General features: G+C 38.6%; 1 protein-coding gene across 9 annotated transcripts in view; it reads right to left on the reverse strand.

Annotated features, from left to right (window-relative positions):
* Positions 1-162: 162 nt before the first annotated feature.
* The window catches only part of dnmt3ab (DNA (cytosine-5-)-methyltransferase 3 alpha b), a 56,855-nt gene continuing 30,555 nt past the window's right edge, over positions 163-26,462 (reverse strand). For 5 of the 9 annotated variants that reach the window (XM_083543638.1, XM_083543636.1, XM_083543639.1 and 2 more), the window contains 17 exons: positions 20,750-21,073; positions 18,934-19,092; positions 18,647-18,754; positions 18,377-18,533; positions 17,789-17,935; positions 17,481-17,525; positions 16,748-16,827; positions 15,183-15,295; positions 14,276-14,459; positions 12,420-12,504; positions 11,515-11,648; positions 11,290-11,380; positions 10,880-11,028; positions 9,768-9,853; positions 9,533-9,602; positions 9,317-9,435; positions 4,572-6,278 (listed from right to left, as the gene is read on the reverse strand). In XM_083543638.1, coding sequence (XP_083399764.1) covers positions 6,137-6,278; positions 9,317-9,435; positions 9,533-9,602; positions 9,768-9,853; positions 10,880-11,028; positions 11,290-11,380; positions 11,515-11,648; positions 12,420-12,504; positions 14,276-14,459; positions 15,183-15,295; positions 16,748-16,827; positions 17,481-17,525; positions 17,789-17,935; positions 18,377-18,533; positions 18,647-18,754; positions 18,934-19,092; positions 20,750-21,073 — 2,193 coding nt within the window. In that variant the 3' untranslated portion in view covers positions 4,572-6,136. Of the gene's footprint in view, positions 355-4,571; positions 6,279-9,316; positions 9,436-9,532; positions 9,603-9,767; positions 9,854-10,879; positions 11,029-11,289; positions 11,381-11,514; positions 11,649-12,419; positions 12,505-14,275; positions 14,460-15,182; positions 15,296-16,747; positions 16,828-17,480; positions 17,526-17,788; positions 17,936-18,376; positions 18,534-18,646; positions 18,755-18,933; positions 19,093-20,749; positions 21,074-26,462 lie in introns of those variants that run through there. The other 4 variants (XR_014533988.1, XR_014533989.1, XM_083543637.1 and 1 more) reach the window with 2 other exon arrangements.

Consider the following 26,462-nt stretch of genomic DNA (forward strand, 5'->3'; position numbering starts at 1 on the left):
CTGCATTGAATATTTATGCAAAGCCTAATTATGACGTCACCCCCATTCATTTTCCGTGTCTATTATTAAAATGGGCGTAGATTCTGTTTCCAAGAAATCATAAAGAATTAGACACAATAAATAAATAAAGAAATAAATATGTAAAGGAAAAAACACTCAAGACAAAGCTGATGTTTTATTCCTTTTACACCTCAGTGTTTTGCCTATTGTGAATGCAGGAATACAAGACAATGCTTTTTAACCATTCATAAGTACAATTTTATGTTGTGTGTTACAATTTTATATTTACTGTTATCACTTACGTTATCACTTACGTAGAAGTCACTCTCTCGCCATTCTCTCTATAACCTATGTCTAAAGTTAAAAAGACAAAAGAAAGCATAACTTGAAATATAACATGGAAATCTTGTTTCTACACTGAATTGTACTGAAGACTTTCTTGTGGTGGAAAAACGTGTACCCACGATGTCTTTTATAAATGCGAAATGAATGAATGAATGAATGAATGAGTGAATGAATGAATAATGCAAAAAGCTTCACCATATTTTTCATTGTTTCACAAAGACATATTTTTATCCATTTATTATTATTTTTAAATTTCATAGTATAAATTTTGTAGTTAGTACTGATATTTTTCCTTTGCAGACGCCTACCGTCACAGCTGCTGTTATAGAAAATAAATCAATAGCTTCTAACATGACTGCAGAATAAACCAGGAGTAAATTTATGTACAAGATTTTGTATTTATTTAACTGGTTTGGGCTTAATACTAATTAGGGGGTGCCAATATTTTTGCCACATACGCTTTAAAAAAGATTTTTTATTTATATTATTTTGAAGCACGTGTGAGAATAATTGTTAAAAGGTAAGAAATTTTCTGATTGAAAAAAAAAATTTTTTTTTCTTTTTTATTGTTATATTTTTTGTCCATTCTTTTGAAAGGGCGCCAATAATTATAGAACATGCCAAATATGTTTGGTGTACAATTTTTCCCCTTTAATTTTACAAATAAAGCAAGAAGGTGGACTTGCAGTAGAACCTTGTGGCCACCAATCGTCATCCTTGCCTCAGCCTTGTTGGTTGGTGGTTTTCATGTGGAAAATTCGTGTAAAGTTGAGTTTCCTTCCAAACCATTTCTCCAAAAATATAAGCTCTTGGACGGTCTGAGGTTTTGAAAGGCGACCAGTTAAATATCCTAAACTGTTTTCTATAACGAATGCTGGCAATCCGTCAATAATTAAAACATAAGATTATGGAAACCGGATTGTGCTTTAGAGCTTCCTGAGTGTTCCCTTTACTTGGGGGGAAAAAAAAGGTGAGAAATAACAGAAGCTGCTGTTTGCACAAAAAAACAATACATTTATTCAAGTGTTCTCCAGCACAAGTACATAAGGAGCCTTTTTTTTTTTTTTCTTAGTTCTGGGCACAAAACAAGAGAGAGGGAGTAGAGGTGGAGAATGACTGCTACATCTGCTGTATGAGCTGATCCTGAAATGAGCGAAGGCTTGAAAACAGTTATGACACATGAGTTATGATTAATTTAACAGTGTCACTCTGGGAAAAGATATACAATGCTCTCCAGAATCATTGGCACTGTTTATGAAAATGAGCAGAATGTGAACATATAAAAAAAAAATTGCTTTTGATTTTGAGCTTAAACATACCGTATAGACATAGAAAACTAATGTACTGTAAGTAGTGCAATTTTACGACGATCAGCATCTTTATTATGAATATTCTGTGATGCCTGGCTCAGACAAAGTAACAGCAAGGTTGGAGACACTCGGAGATCTGGGATATTTCTCTATGCAGAATATAAAAAGGGTGGTTTCCTTTTGTAACCTTTAGAAACCTCCAGGCAGAAGCAATCTGGATTTGCATTGAAATATCATGATACTCATTAAGTACGTTTACCTTTTTATTTTTTTTTACCTTGTACACACTTTAATAATATTCCCCATAAATTAGTTATTTCCTCTTCTGATCATAGCACACAAACTCCATAACAGTGTAATGGCTTCTTTTTTTTTTTTTGCAATGCTTCTACCACAGATATCATTTAACTTTCGACTTTGAAACTAATTAAAAGTATCTATGCTACTCTAAATGGATCTTTGTGGTCTTTTTTACTCCTTTATCCTCCTCCACCTTTTGCTGTTTGTGCTCTGTATTTGTATGCTCATGCTGTAGGTCCAAATCTTAACAAATGTCTGTTTGAGTTGTAATCCAGCTGTAAACTACTTTATATATATAAAACTATAGGGATATTTGTCAGCTTTAACAATCATTTGTGTCTCCCAGCAGAACAAGACTTAAATAGGAAACAGCACATTTTTTAGGGACCGAGAGGTTTTATATATTTTGTTTGTATTTATTAGAAGACTTTTAGTGGCTGTCAATAATTATGGCACAGCATTTTTCATATGACATTCAATTGTTAAAAAAAAAATAAAAAAAAAATAGTTCCAATGAGAATTTTGTTGTTAGAACAAAGATAAATATTCATTTTATTCAAGTGGAAAAAGCATTGAGTGTAATGTTTATCTTGTCATTTTCGCTCATATTTAAAAAGGTGCCAATAACTCTGGAGGACACTGAGTATATATATAGTGATCAGGCATAACATTATGACCACCTGGCTAGTATTGTTTTGATCCCTTATTTGCTGCCAAAACAGTCCTGACCTGTTGAGCATCAATAGCATGAACTTTTTTCAGCAATTTCAGCTACAAAAGCTCATCTGTTGGTCTGGACCACACGGACCAGCCTTCACTCCATTCATGCGTCAATAAACCATGACCACCGATGACCCTGGCGCTGGTCCAACACTGTTCCTTCCTTGGACCACTTTTGATAGACACTGAACACTGCAGACCGGGAACAAACCACAAGATCTGCAGTTTTGGAGATGCTCTGACCCAGTTGTCTAGCCTTCACAAATTGGCCCTCGTCAAACTCACTAAAATCCTTACGCTTGCCCATTTTTCCTGCTTGCCTACTATATCCCACCCACTAACAGGTGCTATGATGCAGAGATAATCAGTGTTATTATTATAATAATATTTTGATGTCATAATGTTATGCCTTATATACAGTATATACAATGCATATATATATATATATATATATATATATAAACACCAATCATAATTGTTTAAAAAAAAAAAAAAAAAACAGATGAAGGGCTGGATATATGCCACGGAATGTAGGACTTAAAAACAATGTTGCCTGGATAATAAGCACGTACATGTTAACAGCAAGATCGATTGAATACAATTCTTTTCTTACTTCCCAATATGAGTACATGATTTTCCCACAGATAAGCACCAACTACAGCAAGATCTATTCTAAAACAATATAAGAATCTTTTCATCAACATTATTTCGTTTCAAGTACAAAGTTAAAATGCCTTTGTTAATATATTTATATGAGAGAGTAAAATAATAGTGCTTTTCCAATACTAAAACAAAACATACAAACAGTCATTGTTGAGACAGATTTGTCCAAATAATACGTGTTTTTCGATTTGATAAAATGTTTAGCACCTTAGGAAACACCTACAATCCCGCTTTTAGTATTTAAAAAAGAATTGAATTCAAATTAAAGAGATTTTTTTGTGTTGTTGTTGTATGTAGGGCTGTGCAGGAAAGACGAAAGTGTCCATCTACTGTTCAAATCGTTCTTTTGCCTCCCCTGTTCCCTATGCACGACGCACAAATATGAACTGCCAAAAGTCCTCCCTCCCCACCGCTCCGTAGCTTATGTAAATTTTTTAAAATTCAGCGCCCCTCTCTTTCCGACCGAGACTCGATTCCATGATATATATTAGCACAGAATTAGATTTGTACATCTCATAGGTTAAAAAAAAAAAAAAAAAAAGAAAAATACAGCAACAAACGTATTCTATGTACAAAATGTACAAAAATATGGGCATTCAATATTATTTAGAACATGTGTAAGGAGTAATTTATAAAAAAGAAAAAAAAAAAAAGAGTAAGGCATGTGTGCAGTATATTGCCTTAAATAAAAAATTTAAACAACCTCTAATTTCTTTCTAAAGCATGTTTATGGCAGTTGGCTGATTTCCAAATATAGACTAAGTAAAATAATTTAAAATGCACACAGATCTTTGTCTAAAACTAAAACAATTTCAAAAATTCTTAAAACGTAATGGTAATATAGGGCTGTGTAATGCAATGTAATACAGGTTCAGAGCTGACTGATAGATAAGTATGAGTTTATATTTGCATGCGCAGTCTTGGTTTTGACTGACATAAATCTGTCCGCTGCAGTATTCCCAGGGACGGGCTCTGAATTCACTGCGACCCCGACCAGGACAAAGCGGTTGGATTAGCAGTAAAAACTAAACATCACTATTGACGACACCAGACAAGCATCAGTTAAACGTAAGAGGGTAAAAAAAAAAGACTGGCTATCTAGAGAACATACTGTACTGTACGGCTCGTTTACGCACTACACTGAGAGCAGGCGGTAACTTTCCTCACATGGATTATGACTGAATGTCACTGTAGCGGATGAGGACGTAGAAAAGGTGTGGCTTTCTTTCTCTCTTTTCCCCCTATTTAGCCTAATCACCAGAGCGACTACAGATTTCCCCCTGATCCTACTCACCCATTCTTTCACATCTATTGGCACAGCCCTACTGTACAGAAATAAAATGAACTACCTCATATATATAATGCTAAGAGCATTTCACATCATCAAACATAACAAATAAAAATAATAATAATAATAATTAAAAAAAAAGATTCACAAGGAGAGTCAAGAAATATTCAGGGGAAAAAAAAATAATATCAACGCAAATCAAAAGAAGATTTACATATACAAAAGTGCTTGATATAGTTGGTAACACAGCACAAAAACAATTAGCTATAAAAAGGTAGAAGAACATTGTGAAGCCGCACCTTATATATAATTTATTCTTTTTTTTTTTTTTTTTTTCTCAAAAGTGTTGCACCTGACTGAGGATAGCCTGCGAGAGGCACTGTGGAGAGGGGTTTAGCAGGCTAGGAGCAAAAACCCACCACCGCCCTCCCTGCGACTGCCGCGCACGCTAAGAGTTGTACAGTAATGATTCCGGCCTGTGTGATGCTAGGAGAGAAAAAAGAACCATAGCTCGACACAGCCTTCTATCTCAAGGTATAGAAGAGAGAGAGAAAAAAAAAACATCATGGCCTCATGTGGCAGGCCAGCAGGTTTTGTGTGTGCACGGACGCAGGAGACCTCAGTGACTGCAAGGCTGAGGTTTTACACAGAGCACCAGTAAGGTATTGTTAAAAAAACAAACAAACAAAAACAAGGCTGTTAGAGATATAAAATGAGATGTGGCAGACCTGGCTTGACGAATCCTTGTTTAGACTCACTTTCGGAATATTTTTTTTGCTTTTTTTTTTTTTTTTTTTTTAAACCCTGGCTAATGGTCTGAAGGTGACCACATCTAGTCTGAAGTAGTAGCACCACATGAGTTGCAATGTTTTTTCACCACCTTGAAGCACCATATTGTCACCTATTACAGTAGTACCTTTTATTACCATTGTGTATAGAAACCGTAAACAAAGAGGTATTTGTGACGTGGTGTTTGGATTGGTTAAGACAGAACTCCCCTGACATGGAAGAGAAAGACACCATTCTTTTGTGTGTGTGTGTGTGTGTGTGTGTGTGTGTGTGTGTGTGTAATTTTTTTAGTTTTTGCTCTCGCCCAAGGCTCAGTTGCTCAGAGGAAAAAAAAAGGCGAGCGTTTTTAAGCAGCCCGTTCGACCTGCAGCCCGACCTCACCCGGTTGATTAAAAGTCACTCGGACTTTCTGTAACACGGTGAAATGAATTTGTTTTTCTCCATCATTTGCTCCCATGTTTTGTTTCTCAATGCCTTGATAGGAGGCCTCACCTCAAGTATAGCTTGCACACAAAAATAATTATCAATTCTGAATAACACTGCTAAAAAAATTAAAATGAATTGACCAAAAAAATTATAATAATTAAATAGAATAAAAAAAAAAAAAGTAAAAAAAAAAAAAAAAAAAAAAGTGAAATACCTACTTTGATGTTTATGTTGTAAATAATATACAAGGCTCTTGTAATTTCATACACCAGTTTGGGTTTCTCGACTCTGACTTTCACACACAGGCGAAATACTCTTTGAGTGGTGCAAACAGGTGGCGGATGACCGGGACACTCCACGAGCGGCCAAGCAGCCTCTGCCTCGCCAACCGACTCATGTTGGACACGTCTGTGTAGTGGACGGGAAAGCCGAATAACCTGAGGGAAAACAGGGAGAAAAGACAGAGAACAACTAGAATGAGGCTTCAGCTCTTCGTGTTAAACAGGAAGTGCGGTACAGTATCCCGCTGAAAGTGGCGAAAGAAAGCCGTGTTGAACTTCACATTGATCAGAATCAGTAATAATTTTACATCTTTAATCATGCAAGTACAGTATATGTTTTCCTTGAGTCATTTCATATACTGGAGGATAGCAGTCTATTAAATGCTGACAGGTTATTTTCAATTTAATACCACTGCTTGACTGAATTCTCAAATTTGTTGGTTCAAAGTTTTTTAAATATGAGTTTATAACAGCTTGAACAACAATTTATAGCAGTTTGTTTGTTCTAATGTGTATAGAAGCAGTTCATTCACTGGGTAACAACTTTCCCATTTTCCCAGCAAGGAAAAGTCTTCAGGAAAGAGGTCAAATGGCTGCATATATATAGATATATATATATATATACAGTGGAACCCACTTATCTCAACCTCGGTTAACTCTATTAAGTCGCCGTTTTTGAAGTGGAACCGCCAAATTCTCGCTTTGACTTAGCATTTTTTATCGGTTAGGTCGATTTTTTTATGTCACCGAACCCTAATATCTAGAGCACAAGGGGGGCAAATTTGCCACTTAACGTCGGTTACGTCTGAAGGCTGTATCATACAAATAAATTGTTTAAAAATCCTATATTGTGATTTCTGTTTTTTTTTTTAGATTATGTCCTTTACAGTGGATTTAAGTACAGTGGATTTAAGTACTTTTCAGTGGTGTTCAAATACTTATTTTCCTCACTATATATATATATATATATATATATATATATATATATATATATATATATATATATATATATATATATATATATATATACATACATACATACATACACACACACACACACACCGGCCACTTTATTAGGTACACCTGTCCAACTGCTCGTTAACGCAAATTTCTTATTAGCCAATGACATGGCAGCAACTCATGGCAGTGCATTTAGGCATGTAGACATGGTCAAGACGATCTGCTGCAGTTCAAACCGAGCGTCAGAATGGCAAAGAAAGGTGATTTAAGTAACTTTAACCGTGGCATGGTTGTTGGTGCCAGGCGGGCTGGTCTGAGTATTTCAGAAACTGCTGATCTACTGGGATTTTCACGCACAACCATCTCTAGGATTTACAGAGAATGGTCCGAAAAAGAGAAAATATCCAATGAGCGGCAGTTCTACAGGCGCAAATGCCTTGTTGATGCCAGAGGTCAGAGGAGAATGGCCAGACTGGTTTGAGCTGATAGAAAGGCAACAGTAAGTCAAATAACCACTCGTTACAACCAAGGTATGCAGAAGAGCATCTCTGAACGCACAACATGTCGAACCTTGAGGCGGATAGGCTACAACAGCAGAAAACCACACCGGGTGCCACTCAATATGGACAAAATGGACAATAGAAGATTGAAAAAACGTTGCCTGTTCTGTAAGTCTCGATTTCTGCTGCGACATTCGAATGGTAGGGTCAGAATTTGGCATCAATAACATGAAAGCATGGAACCATCCTACCTTGTATCAACGGTTCAGGCTGGTGGTGGTGGTGTAATGGTGTGGGGGATATTTTCTTAGCACACTTTGGGTTCATTAGTACCAATTGAGCATTGTGACAATGCCACAGCCTACCTGAGTATTGTTGCTGACCATGTCCATCCCTTTATGACCACAGTGTACCCATCTTCTGATGGCTACTTCCAGCAGGATAACGCGCCATGTCATAAAGCGTGAATCATCTCAGACTGGTTTCTTGAACATGACAATGATTTCACTGTACTCAAATGGCCTCCACAGTCACCAGATCTTAATCCAATAGAGCACCTTTGGGATGTGGTGGAATGGGAGATTCGCATCATGGATGTGCAGCCGACAAATCTGCAGCAACTGCGTGATGCTATCATGTCAATATGGACCAAAATCTCTGAGGAATGTTTCCAGTACCTTGTTGAATCTATGCCACGAAGGATTAAGGCAGTTCTGAAGGCAAAAGGGGGTCCAACCTGGTACTAGTAAGGTGTACCTAATAAAGTGGCCGGTGAGTGTATATACATATAGAGAGAGCGAGAGAGAGAGAAAGAAAGAGAGAGCGAGAGAGAGAGAGAGAGAGAGAGAGAGAGAGAGAGAGAGAGAGAGAGTGTGCGCAAGTGCGAGGGAAAAGGAAATGATGGTGAGAGAACAGCTGTTTATTAGGACTATAACATAAATGATAACAGGAACAATCTTGTCTTGCGGTCAGGTATTAACATGTAATCGCTGGCAACATTGTAATCGCTGGCAAATCACGGTCATATTATCATAATTACACACTCCATTTCTCTTTACATCATGCAGCATCACACTACTACAGTATGGATTATTCTCATTTAGCTGCACAGTCTGGTGTGTGTTATACCATAAGTATATGGACGGTATGTTAAATTGGGCTGATTGAATGAAATGTAAACTTTGTATTTGTTGATTTGTCTGCATAGCAATTATTTAGACCTTTACAGAAATCTTGATTAGGGATGGACTATAGCCTGTTTTTGGGTGAGGAAAAACCACCTGGAGGACACACCAGTCCATACACACACACATACTAACACATTTACAAATTCATCAATACTTTCATTGGCTTAATCTGATGACGTATGTCTTTAACTCCGCCTTTTTTTTTTTTTTTTTTACGTCAGAAGACACTTCAACCAATAAGCAAGCAGAAAACCTACTGTACTGTAATGCTACTCATTTCTTATGGTATGTACATTGCCAAATAAGGAAGTGCTTACTGTACTGTTGCATTCTTCGTTTCTTTTTTAAAATCGTTTATTAGTTCTTCGTTCCTTTTAGTTGTTTTAGTTCTATCTAGAGTTCCGCGATAAACCCGGGGGGCGCGAGATTCAAACCGCGGTAAACATGCTACATTGATACTACAGTGTGCGAGATGTATGTTTTCCATATTGCCTCACTGTCTGTGTTTTTAAACAGTCATGCTCAAAGGAATTGACTCATACTGTACCTCTCCATCTCAGTGCACCACAGCATGTCCTCTCTGTCATTCATGTAAACAGGTAAGTGCTGATCTTTGCCCTGCTTTATGGAATTCGCCCGAGTGGTGATGGTCCTCACTTTATCAAACTAGGAAGGAAAATGAATTTTACAGTTTTGTTAAATAGTAATAACTTGGTATTTGCCTGTGTCAGTTATTTATAAGTGGCAGTTTTTCCTTTTTTACCTTTGCAGTCCTGCCATGTTCAAGACAGCCTTGCAGGTCCAGTTTGTCAGAGCACATGGCAGTCAGAGGTCTATGTTGAGAGAAGAATGAAAGCGGGAAAGAGAAATATTGAGGTAGAGGGAAACAACTGGAGCAATGTATTTCGTTGTGAAGAATGGTGAGGCAGCTGTAGGATGTACCGAGGGAAGGTTTATAACATAAGCACTAATGCTTCCCTCACCATTCTTGAACCAACCTGTTCATGCCCGGAAGGTTTCCCCAGAAGTAGCGGGCACGATGGGCAGCAGACACTTCCTTTGCATCTATCATCACTGGGTTGCACTGTTCAGGTGAGATAACAGGCTCTTTTAAAGATATAGTGAGTGCTTTTATACATGTATTTATTTTAGGTTTTAGGCCAAATCTGTAAAATCATACTATATTCTTCAATTACTATATTTCACAGATGTTTGTGTAAAATGATAAGATGCTAAACCTGGGTAAATAATGTTTTTCAACCAAAAATGCAAATGCCTATATACGTATAGTAGATAGTATGTAGATTTAGTAATTAAAGCACATATTTTACACAGAATTCTTTGTTTTTGGTCGTGTATGCTTTTATTATTAGTGGAATTCGATTCAATTTCTTTCAGTACATATATTTACTTATTGCATAATAGTTGAGTTTCTATACAAACTTTTTTGTCTGATAGATATATATATATATTTGTATGTATATACACACACTATATGGACAAATACAATGTCAAATGTTATTCATAATCTTAGTAATTTGTTAAATATAAACAGATTTACATACATGTAAAGATTTACACTAAATAGGTTAAAGTTTGTGGACACCAGGCTATAAGATTTGTACATGCTTTTTCAATATCCCAAGCCACATTTAGTCATCATTCGCTATTATAAAAGCCTCCACTCTTCTGGCAAGTAGTTCCACTTGATTTTGGAGGGTGCTTGAGAAGATTTGTGCTGATTCAGCCACAAGGTTGTTAGTCAGGTACTGATGTAGAGTGAGGAGACCTGGGCTTTAGTCAGCTTTCCAATTGTTCAAGAGAGCTCAATGGCAGGGCACTTAAGATCTTCCACTCCAAACCAACCGTTACATATTGAACAGAATATGATATGAAACACTTATCCAGTGGGCCTAAGTTGTAAACTGTTAGTAAAACTGGTCAAATTGAAACACAGTGTTGTAATTTTATGTTAGGAACAGAACAATAAGGACAGTTAGGACAGAGTTGATCTGTTAGTGTACCACTTGGTGGCAGTAAGAACGAAATAGAAATTGCTGAAAACTGTTTATATTTGTGTGCGACGTGTCGCAAGTATAAGAAAACACACCTCTAAAAAGCGAGAGATGTCCCTCTTGTCACTGACACCCATAGCCACTACGTTCTCAAAAAGCCAGAAGAAAGGCCTGTCGTCTCCTTCCTTAGGACGAGCTTCGTGTAAAAGTCGGTAAAACTCGAAGAACAGCCTCCCCGTGCCCTCTAGTTTGTGTGTGTGTGTGTGTGTGTGTGTGTGTGTGTGTGTGTGTGTGTGTGTGTGTGTGTGTGTGTGTGTGGGTGTGTGTGAGGCGATAACAAAAAGAGGGACAAAAAAAAAGGGAAAGAAATATTTACAGAGGCAAATATTTGCTTTAAACAGCAAAAAGTCATCCAAATCAAACATATGAGCTAACATATTTAAAAATAGATATTAATAAAATAATAAATACTAATTTTAGATTTTTGCATGCAGTATGATTTTACCGTAGAGACCTTTCCGTGCTGGATTAACTATAGACAGCTCGTTACAGGGGCTTCCTCCGATGACGAGATCAAAAGGTCCCCACTCTTGTATCTATGACAAAACAGAATAAGACAAACAGGAGGCCAATTAGAGGTTTTTTAAACAAAAAACATCTTCCGGTGTAGCAAAAAGTGCCTTCTAATTGATTTCCTTTCAGAAGCAACTCCCCAGCTTGGTTAACTCACGTGCTTGCGTGTGACGTTCCTCACGTCCCCAACATACATGATGCGCCCGATCCCTACAGTGATGGAGTCCTCACATATCTCAGAGGCCACGTAGCGATCCACCTGAATGCCTAGCTCTTTAAGCACCAGCAGCCCTGCACGCATAAACATATAATCACCAAGCATAGAAATTTTGTTCATACACTATATGAACAAAAGTATTGGGACACCTGATTTTTCCAGCTATATGTGCTTCTTTTTTCCAAAATGTTATCACAAAATTAGAGGCACACAATTGTATATGACGCCTTCGGATGCAGCTGCATTCAATTTTCCATTCGCTTGAACTAGGAGGCTCACATTTGTTCCAGCATGACACTGCCCCTGTGCACAAAGCCAGCTCTAAGAAGATGTGCTTAAAATGTGCTGAAGTAGAAGATCATGACTGTCCTGCTATAGAGCTCTCACCTCAATCTTATTAAACACTTAGGGATGAATGTGAATGCTGACTGCACCCCAGGCCTCCTCACCTCAGCTACATCAGTATCTGACTTTACTGACACCCTTGTGTCTGAATGAGCACACATCTCCTCAAGCACACTCCAAAATCTAGTCTTGCCAGAGGTTATATTCCATTATTAGTGGAATGGGATGTTCAAAAAACACATACGAATCTTATGGTCAGGTGTCCGAAAGCTTTTGTTCATACAGTGTAGATCACCATATGCACTGAAATTTGCATATATTCACCAAATACACTTTGATTGTGTATAACAGCGTAATTAAGATGCAGTCTTGTCAATAACACTTTGGTCATTACTCAGCATTGTACAGACACTATATTAAAAAAAATTATGACTGTAATGTGATCAGCACAAGTTCCTTCTGGGAGCACAACAACAACAGGGTGTGGATTCTCATTTCACCTGTAGCAATTCCATCGAAGAGTGATAACACACGAATAGGCTTTCTCTTCTCTGCCAGAACAGAAGGGTAGAGCTTTGGAGGTTCCTAAGAATAAAAGTATATGAGAGAAAAGGGAGGGAGGAGCAAAAGTGAGAAAAAGAGAGAGACTGCGTCATCTGGAGATTGCACTCTTGAATCCTGATGCTGTTACTGCACTGAACAGCTGATCATATAATGTCAGCAAAAACACTACTGTCTGTCACTTTTCGTCTGCTTCATCCAGTATGCATTTTTGCACCGCCCATAACTCGTGTTATTATTGCACTACTGTATATTCTGCCCACGTTTATTCTGAATATACTGTATCATACAAAACATTCATCATATATGTACATAATGGAAGGTCAGGGGTTCCAGCACCAGGCACACCAAGCCACCACACTTGGGCCCTTGAGCAAGGCCCTTAACCCTCTGTGCTCCAGGGGCTGGCTGAACCTGCGCTTGTCTCTACACAATGTTGCACAGTTATGCTGTATATACCATATCTTATTACCTACTGCACGTTCTGTACATGAATCGCGCTCACACCTGTACATATGGACCCATACCCTTATTTGAGATAATGCTATTTATTGTAAATAGGACACTTATGCACTTCTGGTTAGATGCTATTGACCATATACCTGCAAAAAACACGGTTTTAGAGCAAAAGTTTAAAACATACAGGCTAAGGTGCTGATAAAAAGGTCTAATCTGGTCCAACAAATTAATTTAGATGTCGGGTTCTAAATGAAAATCCTCTTTCGACCGAGTGGAAAGATTGGAAAAAAGAAAAAAAAAGAAATTTCTCTGTTTCTCCTCTAGAGGGCAAACTAGAACAATAAACTTGATTTCATTAGCAGGTGAAAATGTTACATTGTTTCTTCTGCACCAGTCAGGGTGAATAGTTATGCAATCACAACCTCTCTTTTCTTTATATGTAAATCATTTTGCAGTCTATATTGCTATCTCCAAAACGTATGGGTTATTTAAAATTGCCATCGATTTGGAATCAAATGTTTAGCAAGCATGCATGTATAGAATAACAATTCCAATGGGGTTAACACGCATACCGCCGGTCTATTCATGGTAAAACTTTGAAAGATTTCCTTTGTTTTCTTTCTACCTAGTAAGAATTTCAAATGTAACTTTTGCATAAATATTGATGGATAGAGCACATTAAAATAAAACCATTGCTAGATTTTTTTTTGTCTGCCCAATCAGCACTGCTGTACACTGAGGTACGCTCTTTGCTTTCCGCTGTACTCACATATAAATGATCCGAGCATTTTAAAACTGCTTTATAAAGCTCGTCAAAGAGTGTCACTTCATGCCTTTTCCAGCATCTAAAATGCGTTAACCGAACTCCATTAATTGCTGTTAAAATGTGATCACTGCCCAGCACCTCACATTATTACAGAAAGTAAGAAAACCTTTTTTTCCCCCCCATTAAATCACTTCAGTAACTGAGGCCCATTATTTGTTATTGGAAAACTGGCCAGAGCACTTCCCTGACCAGAAATAATTCAAGATAATATAAATAATCACATCAGTCCTTAACCTGTCTGCCCTACACCACTGCAGCACAGGTGGACCATCAAACAGTCCATAAAGAAATCTTTACTTAACTTAGTGGACCTCGAGTCCTCACATACTATTATTAGTAGAAAAGGCTGGTCTGGCATTGTTATGGACTGACTATTCTTACACATTGTACTAAACTGATAGCTCTTTGGCTTTTTTTCAGCTCACTTATAAGCAAAAGATATATGATGGAAACCCGTTTTTTTTTTATATATATATATTTATCTGTAAAATGCACATAGGTACCACTTACAAAGTCCTGGTCGTGGTTGTTGGCAAAGAAGTGTTGCAGACGATTGGGCCAGTCAGATCGTCGTTCTAGCAGACCGAACTGATGCTTCTGTCCGCACATGTAGCAGTTCCAAGGGTCCTCCTTTATTGCAGCTTGTGCTGCACCTGGCCCAACTAGAAGATCCACACACTCTACACAGAAACACCTGCAAACAGGGACAGTAATGTTATCCTTATATCCAAGATTACCATTCATATTAATATTAACTCTTCTCTATCGTTAGAATGAGTGATACACTGATTGCAATGCTGATATCGGTATGGGTCCGGTAGCATCCTTAATTACTCTTAATCAACGATGGCGTGCATTGTACACTACTGTATGCTGGGATGCGGCAAAAAGATATAGAACGACTGCAATCTGTCTGTATGGCCTCAGTCTGAAATCAATGCAAAAGCAGAAAATCGGCATCCTCGTAAAATACAATTAACCCGAACAATTTTTTTTCAAGTCTCACTCGTTTACTCGTTGCCCTCAATAAAGAGCACCAGGATGGCGTACGTGAGCATCATATGCGAGCTTCAGCAAATTTGTGGTCAGAAATTGTGTTCACACAAGCGCGAGTGTGGTGTTGTGCACTTCCTTTCCTCTTCATTCACCAACATTTTCACTTTGCCCTTTTTTTCATTAGCAAGCTCGCTGTTCTGTGCGCTCAGGCTGTCGGTCCTCAGGCTCTCGATTAAATATACTAAGTAGGTTAGTCATTTCGGTATCAGTTTCCCAATCAGTACTGATGAGTCCCAGAAAGCATGTCCCCGTATTCAGTCTGAAAAAAGATTCATTTCATTGCGTCCCTGTATTCATTTAACTGTGAAAAAGACTAAAGATGGTGCATTAGTATTAACTGAAGAGTCTGTGGCAGCTGTACCTGCAGCAGTTATTGTTTCCACACATGAGCACTTCCCTCCCTCCACAGCAGATTGTGCAGTAAGACTGATAGCCGTCGTCGTCATACTGGTATGCGCACTCCAAGAAGCAGTTCTGTAACGCAACGGCATTTTAAAAAAAAAGCTGTTATAGCATAGTGATTGGTTTTTTCATTGACTAGAAGACTGTTGATGTAATTTAAATAGAATAGTCATATCTACACTTACTGAGCCTTTATTGGGAAAGCCTCTATGCTTACTCATTCATGCAACTTTCTAATCAACCAGCCATGCAAATATGAGCCAGCAGCTTCAGTTATTGTTCACATCAACTTTCACAATGGGAAAAATTGTTTTGCTTGGTGACGTATGGATTGGTATGATAACTATATTTTGTATATACCTTCACGTCTTTACTCAGCCTGTTGTAATACAGAAAGAATGATGAAAAAGGTCATAGAACGTGTACAGGAATTCACATAACTACTCTGTACAATTGTAGTGGGCAGAAAATCGTCTCAGAATGCACAACATGTTCGAATGTTGAGAAGGAGGATGAGCTACAACTGCCAACACCACATCAGGTTCCACTCCAGTCAGCCAAGATCAGAAAGGTGAGACCTCAATGGACACAGAGTCACCAAACCTGGACTGGAAAATGTAGCCTGGTCTAATGAATCTGGGTTTCTGCTGAGGCACACAGATGGTAGGGTCAGAATTTGGCACCGATAGCATGAATCCATTAACCAAGCGTACAGTCCAGGCTGATGGGGGTGGTGTGATGATGCGGAGAATGTTTACTTGGCACACTTAATGAAAACCAATACCAATTAATCATCGCTTTAAGGCCAATGTCTCTTTCAAGGTCAAAGTTTACTATTGTTTTTTTTTTTTTTTAATGGCTATTCAAAGCGTGATACTGCACTATATCACAGAGCAAAAGCCATCTCAAACTAGATTCATGAACATCCCAAATAGTGTTCTTCAGTGGCCTTTCCCAGTCACTGCATCTGAACTCAACACAACTCCTTAGGAGATTGGATTCCGTAATCCAGGGGAACTTCTTGGTGTTCGCAGCATGAGAAAGTGCCCCTGAAATCATCTCAACATGAAGCAGGATCCTGCGAAATCCATGCCAACAAGAACTGAAGCTGTTTTAAACGCAAAGCCAGGCAATGCATAGTATTAGTATATGCTTTTTTAAAAAAATAATTATTGAATATATCAGATTGATTCTTATATCTGATATAATTCACTTATACTCTACTACTCCTTGTCGCCGGGATGGTAAACTCGATCACCTTTCGTACTCTGCATGTATTCTTAGGTACATTATATACTCATTTATTCGCTTTTATTTGTCCTGTTCATATTTTTTCTCATTATGCCATAGTTACTACTCTTAAAAAAAGGTCGGCATGTTAGTGAGTTTACAGGGCATTTTCAATGTAAAAATTTGAAATGAAAAGACCATTTCAACAGAGAAGAAAACATCCAGTTTAGTACCATTTTTTTTTTTATAACTGGTAGCTGAGGACCAGGCTGAAAACAAAGAGTTAGCTTCTACCTTACAGCTTTGGCACATTCCTCCACAGAAGAGTGGGTGCCCAAGGGAAACGTTCAGGGTTCCACAAGAGATGCAAATATCTGTGAGAACATGAAGACAAAGTAAGGTCCGGTGTGGTTGCAGTGTCTTAAGGCTGATTTATACTTCTGATTAATGCAGGTTTGCATCTTTTCATCTTAAGGGAGATGCTAGTGCGCAGTCCTCCTGCATATTAACTACGTGTTCGAGTCTCTTTAATGCTGTGTGACGACTGAATGCTGATTGGTTGGCGAAAAAGGCGTATCGGTTGCAAATAAGGAAATGGTCTAATAAAGATGAATATTTCTTAAATCAGAAAAGAATTCAAATTCGAAAATTAAATGACATTTGAAGTGCAAGTACGCAATCCCACACAGATTCGTTCTAAAACTAAAAATTGTGAATTGAGACACTAGTTTAACTGCAGTGCAAGTTTAATTGTCCCCTTGTGCTATCTTCTATTTATTATTCCTACAGTAAAACACAGGACTCACGCTGGTTTAGCCCTGCTGCACTGTCTAATTGAGTAAAATCTGGTGCGGATCACGGGACAGCGCCTCCTAGAAAACACGCTCGCGTTACATTTAGGCTTGTATCCCTCGTCCTGCGAGAGGCTCTGTGCAAAATGTCCTGATTGAATGCAGAAGTACAAATCAGCCCTTGGAGTTCATGGGAAATTCTTTAAATGTCAGCAGACTCTTTTGTGAATAAATACCTTCGATATTCCTGCACTTCTGGCGCACTTCGTACACAAGCCTCTCTGGAAAAGAAAAAAAGCAAAAAAAAAAAAAAAAAAAAAAAAAAAAAAAAAAAAAAAGCAGAGAACTGGTAATTACGACTATCTGATTCCCTGTGTGACGTTTACAGTCTAATGTTTGCCTTGGAGAGATTAGCAATTGAGGTTGATAATCCTGATTAGAGGCGTGTGCTGGTGTGAGAGGTTGGGTGTGTGTATGTGTGTGTGTGTATATGAACTCGATGAACTTCTTGGCCCTGTGTGACTCAGTGAGAGCGATTGCTCACCTCGGGTTCTTTCGTCGATCATGTCTTTCACCTTGGGTTTCTCTGTGCTTGTGCTTTTGCGAGGCCTTTTGGCGGGTGGGGGTGCGTACGCGGCTTCGGGCTCCACCCAGGTTTCGGGGTACACTTCCTTATATGTGTTACGCTCCTCTGTAAAAGGCAGAGTCAATAAATCAGACCAATTGAAACAGACTGATGAATAACATGCTGAACAACAAAATGCCCGTATGTCAATAAGCCTGTCAGTGAGTAATCGTTTTTAACCCAGAGAACTTGACTCCAACCTCCCAGAGTGTACATGAACTTTCAAGGTGAACCCTTTGATTTGAATATAGTTGGAACAAAAAAAAAAAAAACACCGCTAGATCAGTGATCAGGATTTTTAAGAATTCACAAAAAAAATCATTACCCACATCAGATGTGGAGCACCACGTCTGCCAAAAGAAATTACATACAGATACAAGGCTGAGTAACAAACATACAACAAATTCCCAGCACTTCAAGGAATGTGTCTTCACTTGTACAGGAATGTCCTTTAAATGCATATCCCCCCATAATCCCTTTTCAAAAGAGCATGGCAGTAGCATTTACCTTCTGGAGGCTCTAAGCCCTTGGGGCCAGTGGGCTGGAATCCTTTCATGGCCCATTCAATCATCTGCTTGTTCTGCATGTCCACCGATTTTGAATTATCGGTGTCGTCACTCTCAGGGCCGGTAAGGAACACTTTTCCTGCTCTACTGCTGGCTACCTGAAAATAGCATTTTATCAAACAGGTAAGCTGATCAGATTTCACTGTAACCCTAGATCCAGGTTCATTCACAATTCCATAGCTGAATGCATTCGTGCGAGTTTATGTCGTACCTGTAGCACCTCATAGATGGCTTTCTTGTACATTGGCTGTTTGTTGTAAGTGGGCTGGTGAAAAGCAGTGCAGAAGGAACTCAAAGGCAACAACTTCTCAACACAGATCTAAAAAAAAAAAATAAAAAAAAACAGGCAGATTTGGAACACAAGTTCAACTATAAGCACTTGATGGAATACATATTTTATATTCTTAGAATAACATGCCCAGTTATTTTGGATTTTGAGAAAGAAAAAGCAGTTACTGAAGAGAAAGGAATGTAATTAAAATGACATTAAATACATACCACAGAGAATTTGCAATCACCGAACCACTTGACCCATCTGGTTCCCTCAGCAGCTCGGGTTTTATCGGTCATACACCAGGAGATGATGCGTCCAGGCCACCAAGAAAAACCACGCAGTTTCCCCCACACCAACTCGCCAATGCCAAAACCTCTGCCATCCTGTACATGCCACAAAGACCTCATCATCCATTTACAATCGTTCAGATTGATTTTTTTCTCTCATTAATCCACAATCAGTTCCCCTATAACGGCTAGCTCAGGTGCCTCTCATTTCTCTTGATCGTTGCTGAGATGTTTCAACACCTTTTTAGAGTCCATCTGTGGAAAAGTCTTTTGATTGGACATGATTTAGAAAGGCACGAAACTCTCTATAGAAGGCTATAGACACTCTGAGGTCAAAGGTACTGCCTGCAGAGTTTAGAGACAAGGTTATTGACAAGGTAATTCACTAAATCTGGGGAAGACTACAAAATCTGCTGCTGCACTGAAGATTCCCAAAAGCACAGTGGCCTCAATAATTCTCAAATGGAAAGTGTGGCGCAACCAGGACTGGTAACCCGGTCGAACTTAACAATCGGGGAGAAGGGCTTAATAAGAGAGGTGACTATGAACCCGATGGTTAGCTCCAGAGATCCTGTGTGGAGATGAGACAAAGTTCCAGAAGGACAACCATCACTGCAGGCCTCCTAGAGTGGCTCAGTCAGAGGCCGGACTTGAACCCTACTGAACATCTCTGAAGAGACCTGAAAATGGCTGTCCATTAAATGTACCCCATCCAACCTGACACGTCATGAAGAATGGCAGAAATCTAGGTGTGCCAAAGTTTGTTGGGTAAAATCCAAAAATACTTGATTTTGTAATTGTTGCCAAAGCTGCTTCAACTAAATACAGAATAAAGGGTCTGAATACTTATAAATGTGATATTTCAGATTTTTGAAAGTTTTCACTCTGTCATTATGGGGTACTGAGTGTAGATTACCCAGAAAAAATAAATCAATTTGAAAGTATTTTTTTTTTTTATATTCATACCAAAATCTTTCAGTACAGGGCTTTCGGTGTGATCCTTTTTACGTTCAGAACCGGGCTTTATTCTTAGTTCCCTCAGGTACGTATTAAGTGGCGGACCACACGTTTGTTTTTACTCCACCTCGCACTTTGAGTGCATTTGTAAAAAAAATTTTATTCATTTGAAAACATACACAATGCCAAGGGTATCAAAAAGAACCGGAAATAAGATATGTTTTGTGCATGCATTAAAAAAGGCTAAAGAAGCGCTAACGTTGGCCATTAAAAATTTTTTATTTATTTTTTTTAATCATTTTAATTTGTGCCAATTTAAATCATTATTAAATTTAATCAATATAATAAAAAAGTGTATTGCATTAATTTGATTAACACGATCTTCTTTGATCTTATTTTTATAAATTATTATAAAATATAATTTATAATATTATTTAAACAAGTAGGCATTTTATTTTAAATTGTTTAAAAAATGTAAACCACGATGATCACAAATGTTAATAATATAAAAATTAATACTTTATAATGTTTTGCATTTTTTCAACTGTGACTTAAAAAGCGAGGTACATACCGCGTGAATTTTGTGTACCGTTACCACCCTTTTATATATATATATATATATATATATATATATATATATATATATATATATATATATATATATATATATATATATATTAAATATAAGAAAAAAAAAACCATATCCACAGAATCAATCAATCAGTAGTACTGCCAGGTTTGATCAATAGCATATTAAATTATTTATTTTAGATTCATTCTTCAATTGTGCAATTACCTCATACTCAGCCTCTGTGTCAGCAGACTTTGGTGAGGTCTTATCTCCATCCCCTATAGGCACTGGCTCTGGCGTGGTGGCCACTGTGGGAGATGCTGGGTCTGTAGGCTGTTGCTGGGGTGAAGGCTGCATTTGTGGTTGAGCTTTGGGAAGAGCCTGGGTTAGTTGATGCTGTTGCTGTATTGGTGGTGGTGTTGGTGGTGGTGGTGGTGGTGCAGTGATCAGTGGACTGATGGTGCCACAGGCTGTCTGAGGCTTGGCTACTATCTCTCCGTACTCCTCTATCGAGTTCATTATGGAAACCACTTTGGCCTTCTTTTCTGCCTGCAGCACGTGGGACAGAAACAGAGAAGAGAAAGAGGGAGGAAGAGGAGAGAGAGAGAGAGAGAGAGAGAGAGAGAGAGAGAGAGAGAGAGAGAGAGAGAGAGAGAGAGAGAGAGAGAGGGAGGGGTGAAACGCATTCAGCAGAGGCAGATTTGCTCTGACAGCCCCTCCTGAACATGACGTGGCTTCATGACGATAATCACTAGGTCTGTTTACACTACAGTAATCCCAGATGCCGAAGCAAATATTTCCAGTCCTCTTGATTAAGAGTGAGCAATTCCCAAGGAAAAGAAATTATAGAAACAATCCCCCTATCCCCTAAACAGAAAGCCATTTGTGGGCCCTTTGAAGCCATGACGTTTCTGTTGTGGTTGAGGTGCACAGAAAACAGCATGGTGCAGAGTTCACCGAGTTTGTCAAACCGGACCCATTAGGTCAACAACAGAGGACGCGAGCCAAGCTGTGACTTAAGCTGCTCACAGAAAATCCCCAACAGCTGCGCACATTCTGCAACCCCTCTCTCTTTCTCTACGCTTCTCTGTTCCTCAAGCTCTCTTTCTTTATACTTCAGTTACTCACGTGAATCTTTCATTTGTTTTTTTTTTTATAGATGTACGACCTTCTGCTGCCAGCAACCGACACAATCTCAGGTTGCAATCACCACGGATGTAAATTTGCACGTTTGAAAGGAAGACGGTTTTTTTTCTTTTTGTTTTCACCCACTATATATAGTAAGCTCCAAATTTATTGGCACCCCTGATCAACAAGGATAACAAGTTAAATAACTTGGTTGTTTGGGGGTGACACTGAAATTAAGTAATAACATTCAATTGGAGTACATTTATTAATAAATATATTATAACAAAAATAGATATTTTTTAATGAAACCGCAATCATTTGTATCACTGTATTTAGTACTGTATGAACTGCCTTTGCCAGAATGACACTCCAGAGTTTACTCCTATTAAGACCAAAACAGGAAGCTGAGACCACTCATCTCCAGATACTTCAAGGGGTCAAAGGACTTGGGTGGTCGAGTATAAAGCTTGATTCTTTAATCATTTTGAATGGATTAGATGGATTAGGAGCAGCGGTTTTTTATTTAAAAGCACTTAAAATAAGACCTTGTACTGTCTAGTAAACTACAGGTTGCTTACATTTGTAGTTAGAATGGAAAGTTCTTTCCTCTGGCACACCGTACAAATCAATTATTCTCATGAAGGTGGGGTCTAATTGTAGGTTTGTGGACTCAGTAACCCTAAAATCTTTAACTGTGGTGAATTATTTGATGCTTTAACCTAATACTGCATTAAGAAGAAAAATACTCTTGCATCCTTTTTCAGGCAGGTATATTACAGCTCCAATTGTATTACACTTCTTAATTAATGCCCAACAGCGGCTATGGGTTTTTTAAGGTGTGTAGCTACTGTTTTTTTGTTTATGAAAGTTAACACACTGTTGTCTCGTTTCATTTGTGAAATCTTCTCATGCTGATAAATGATGTGTTATGTCATATTTACACCCCAGAGTGAAAAGGAAGGCGTGGATGAACACTTATGAGTGTCTAATAAAAACAATTAGGTTATAATAAGAACATGTTCTTGTGGTAGCTCAGTGGATAAATTTAGCAGATAGCTGATATACAAAATGACTTACAGTACAATTATCTCATTTATACAACGACGCAGTTGGTGGACTTGGGTCAAAGGCCCAGCAGTGGTAGCGTGGCGGTGCTGGGATTTAAACTGGTGAAACGACTTTATATATTTAAACAGTATTCCAGATGAGGCTTTGCACACTCTTGGCATCTTCTTAACAGGCTTCATGCGGGGGCTTCACCAAGGGGGCTTTTTTAAAAGTTTCCAGGCCCAGCATTTGTTGGCTTTTTCCACTGAATTCGACATAACTGCTTGTTTGGAAAGACGATTTCATTTTCGACTTAAAAACAGCTCCTTAAGTCACGATGTACTTTGTATATTTGTCTGTGAAAACAACTTTCACCCACAGTCTTTTATCAAAAATCTCTTCAAGGCATTCAAAATATATTTTAGCTAGTGTGTCCAAACTTTCGCCTGGTGGTAGTATGGCTGGAAAAGGGGGAGAGAATGGGGGAGAGAGAGGAATTAGAAGAAGCAGAAGAAGAAGAACAGGAACAAGAGCAAGAAGCGAGGGGGTGATAATGTGGAGGAGAAACATGTGGCCTCCACTTTAGTTTATAAATATCTGTATAGCTTCCCTGCCTGCTTCAAAGCACTGAGCCATATGCTCTAAAATGTTTGGCAGGCCCTCAATAGAGACTGTAGGCTTTTGTGAGCAGCTTCTCTTGTATGTGCACATTTTTGTTTGAATGAACTGCTATGAATGGCACAAACTCTGTGTGATTTAAGTAGGTAAATAGACATAAATTTATTCTGCAGTATAAGTCTTTTATCTGAGTCAAATATTTGCTCTCTGTATTGACTCAGGCTCCAAGATTGCTCATTGTTGTTGAGAATCTAGAGAATGTATACTATATTTAAAGCTAAAAAAAAACTAAATAACGCTGGCTGAGTGAAGCGACTCTTGGCATGGAACGTTTGAGAAAAGAAATTTGAGAAAACAACGCCATTTAGTTACCTGCTGTCCTAAAGAAGAAGGAAATGGGGAAATTCTGCAAAGTAGGGACTAGATATCTTGCCCACTTTCTCCAGCAGGGGTGAGAAGGAAAGGGTTATTTATCTAGAAAATCAATTGAAAACACACTCCCCCAACACCCCTCTGCTCATAGCACTGAGAAGTAAAGAAGAGTGAGGTGGCTATAAGTCGGGGTTTGTTTCTGGACGTTTTCCCAGTTGTAAATGCCCCCTTCTCAGGGGCCTCACTGCGGGAAAACTTCGACTCTCCAAATCGCAGGAGAGGAGGAGGGGAGGCATGGAGGGGTATGGAAGTACAGTACAGTACAGTCTTTATCACTCATACACACACATACTCGCACACAAAACACTGCCAGTTTGGCAAGACCAAGGCATCTGTGCCAAAGGTCGTGTAGGAGGCAGAAAGCAAACTAAGTCTATCGCTAGATCAGGCAGCGAGCACTACTGATGACGTCGCGAATGAAATAAATCGAAATTCATATTAGTTTTAGTTTGTAACTGATCAGAGTGCAAATCACAGACTGATGAAAAGGGAAAAGTGAGACTTTTTTTTTTTTTTTCTGTACTACACTCAAACACATAATGGAGACTTGTTCAAATCATACCAGTGTCTTGCCTGTTTGTATTCATGAGCCAAAACCTGTGATGAAAAAGCCCAAGAAGGCAACAAGGGCAATGAGTTCCGAATAATGGAGCCCGGTCTGCTCTGTGGATGAAAAGAACATCCCCGAGGCAATACCACACCCCCCACACCCCCATGCCCCACACACCACCCACATATGAGCGCTCACCATGAATGAATGCTATCTCTACAATTTCATGGTGTGTCTCCAAAGTAATGTGAGTGCAATGTAGTAAAGATTTTAATAAAAGACAAAGAGATTAAGGAAGTGAAGTGACCTAACCCTTGAAAAACCTCTCTCTACAGTACAGAGGTCTCAGCGAGGGATACAAGTGCTTTCTACTATAGATCGCACAAAAATCATATACTGTAACTAAGGTTGCATAAAATTGAACTGAATGTTATAGCACACACCTCAACGAACTTTGTTGTCTCATTATATTTGCAAATAAATCAACTGCTTTCAAGAAATAATCATAATATTTAGCTTAAAGTGAGAGAAAATGACTAGAAAATGAGGTGGCATGCCATTAGAGGAGAGTAATCACTGCCTTAAATTTACTGTTACCCACACAAATCAGGTCAGTTCTGTTTCTTTAACAAGTACTAAAGCCTTTCAATTTGTCTACTACTGTACAGATGAATCAATTGTCATTTAATTGATTTCCTGCACGTACTTAATATGGGCAAAAGTTTGTTGTACACCGGATCATAATATTGTTATTAAATATATGTTATTTTTAAATATCCTATTCCACATTCAGTCTATATTTGCTGTTATAATAACCTCGACTCTTACACCCTTTATTTATTTATTAGGCATTAAGCTAGAAGGGTGTTAGTAAAATCAGCTACTGATGTAGGGTGGCCGGAGGTGCAACAAAAGTGAATACACCCTAAGTGAACATTTCAAAAACTGTCAAAATTTTGTGTGAGCACCATTGTTATCTTCTTTTTCTTCCACCTGCTGCCATTAGGGGTCGCCACAGCAGATCATCCGTCTCCAAACCCCCCCTCTCTCCTCTACATCTGCCTCTTTCAAACCAACTACCTGCATGTCTTCCCTCACCACACCCATAAAACTCCTCTTGGTCTTCTTTTTCTCCTTCCTGGTGGCTCCATTCTCAGCATTCTCCTATCAATGTACCCATGTCCCTCCTCTGCACATGTCCAAACCATCAATCTTGCCTCTCCAAAACGTCCTACATGTGCTGTCCCTCTAATAAACTCGTTTCTAATCCTGTCCATCCTCGTCACTTCTAATGAAAACCTCAACATCTTCAGCTCTGTTACCTCCAGCTCCACCTCCTGTCTTTTACTCATTGCCACTGTCACTAATCCATACAACATCACAGGTCTCACCACAGTCCTATAAACTTTCCCTTTCACTCTTGCAGATACTCTTCTATTACAAATCACTCCTGTCACTCTTCTCCACCCACTCCACCCTGCCTGCACTCTTTTCTTCACTTCTCTAACACACTCTCCATTACTTTGCACCATTGACCCCAGGTACCTGAACTCCTCCACCTTCTCCACAACTGCACCACTCCACTGCCCTCCCGCTCATTCACACATGTACAGTGCACTGGAAAAAAAGTATTCATACCCTTTGAATATTTCCACATTTTGTCACGTTATAACCACAAACTTAAATGTATTTGATTGGGATTTTATTTGATAGACCAACAAAAAGAATGTTATAATTGTGAAGTGGACGAAAAATGCAACATGGTGTTAAAGATGTTTTTACAAATAAAAATCAGAAAAAAGTGTGTTGTGCATATGCATTCAGCCCCCCTGAGTCAATACTTTGTCAAACCATCTTTCGCTGCAACTACAGCTGCATGTCTTTTTGCTTATGTCTCTACCAGCTTTGTACATCTAGAGACTGTAATTTTTGCCCATTCTACTTTGCAAAACAGCTCCAGTTGAATCAGATTGGATGGATAACGTCTGTGAACAGCAATTTTCAAGTCTTGCTAAAGATTCTCAATAGGATTTAGGTCTGGACTGAATATGCTTTGATCTCAACTATTCCATTGTAGCTCTGGCTGTATGTTTAGAGTCGTTGTCCTGTGGAAGGTGAACCTCCGCCCCAGTCTCAAGTCTTTTGCAGCCTCTAATAGGTTTT

Source organism: Silurus aristotelis (assembly GCF_946808225.1).
Source record: "Silurus aristotelis genome assembly, chromosome: 6".
NCBI lineage: Eukaryota > Metazoa > Chordata > Actinopteri > Siluriformes > Siluridae > Silurus > Silurus aristotelis.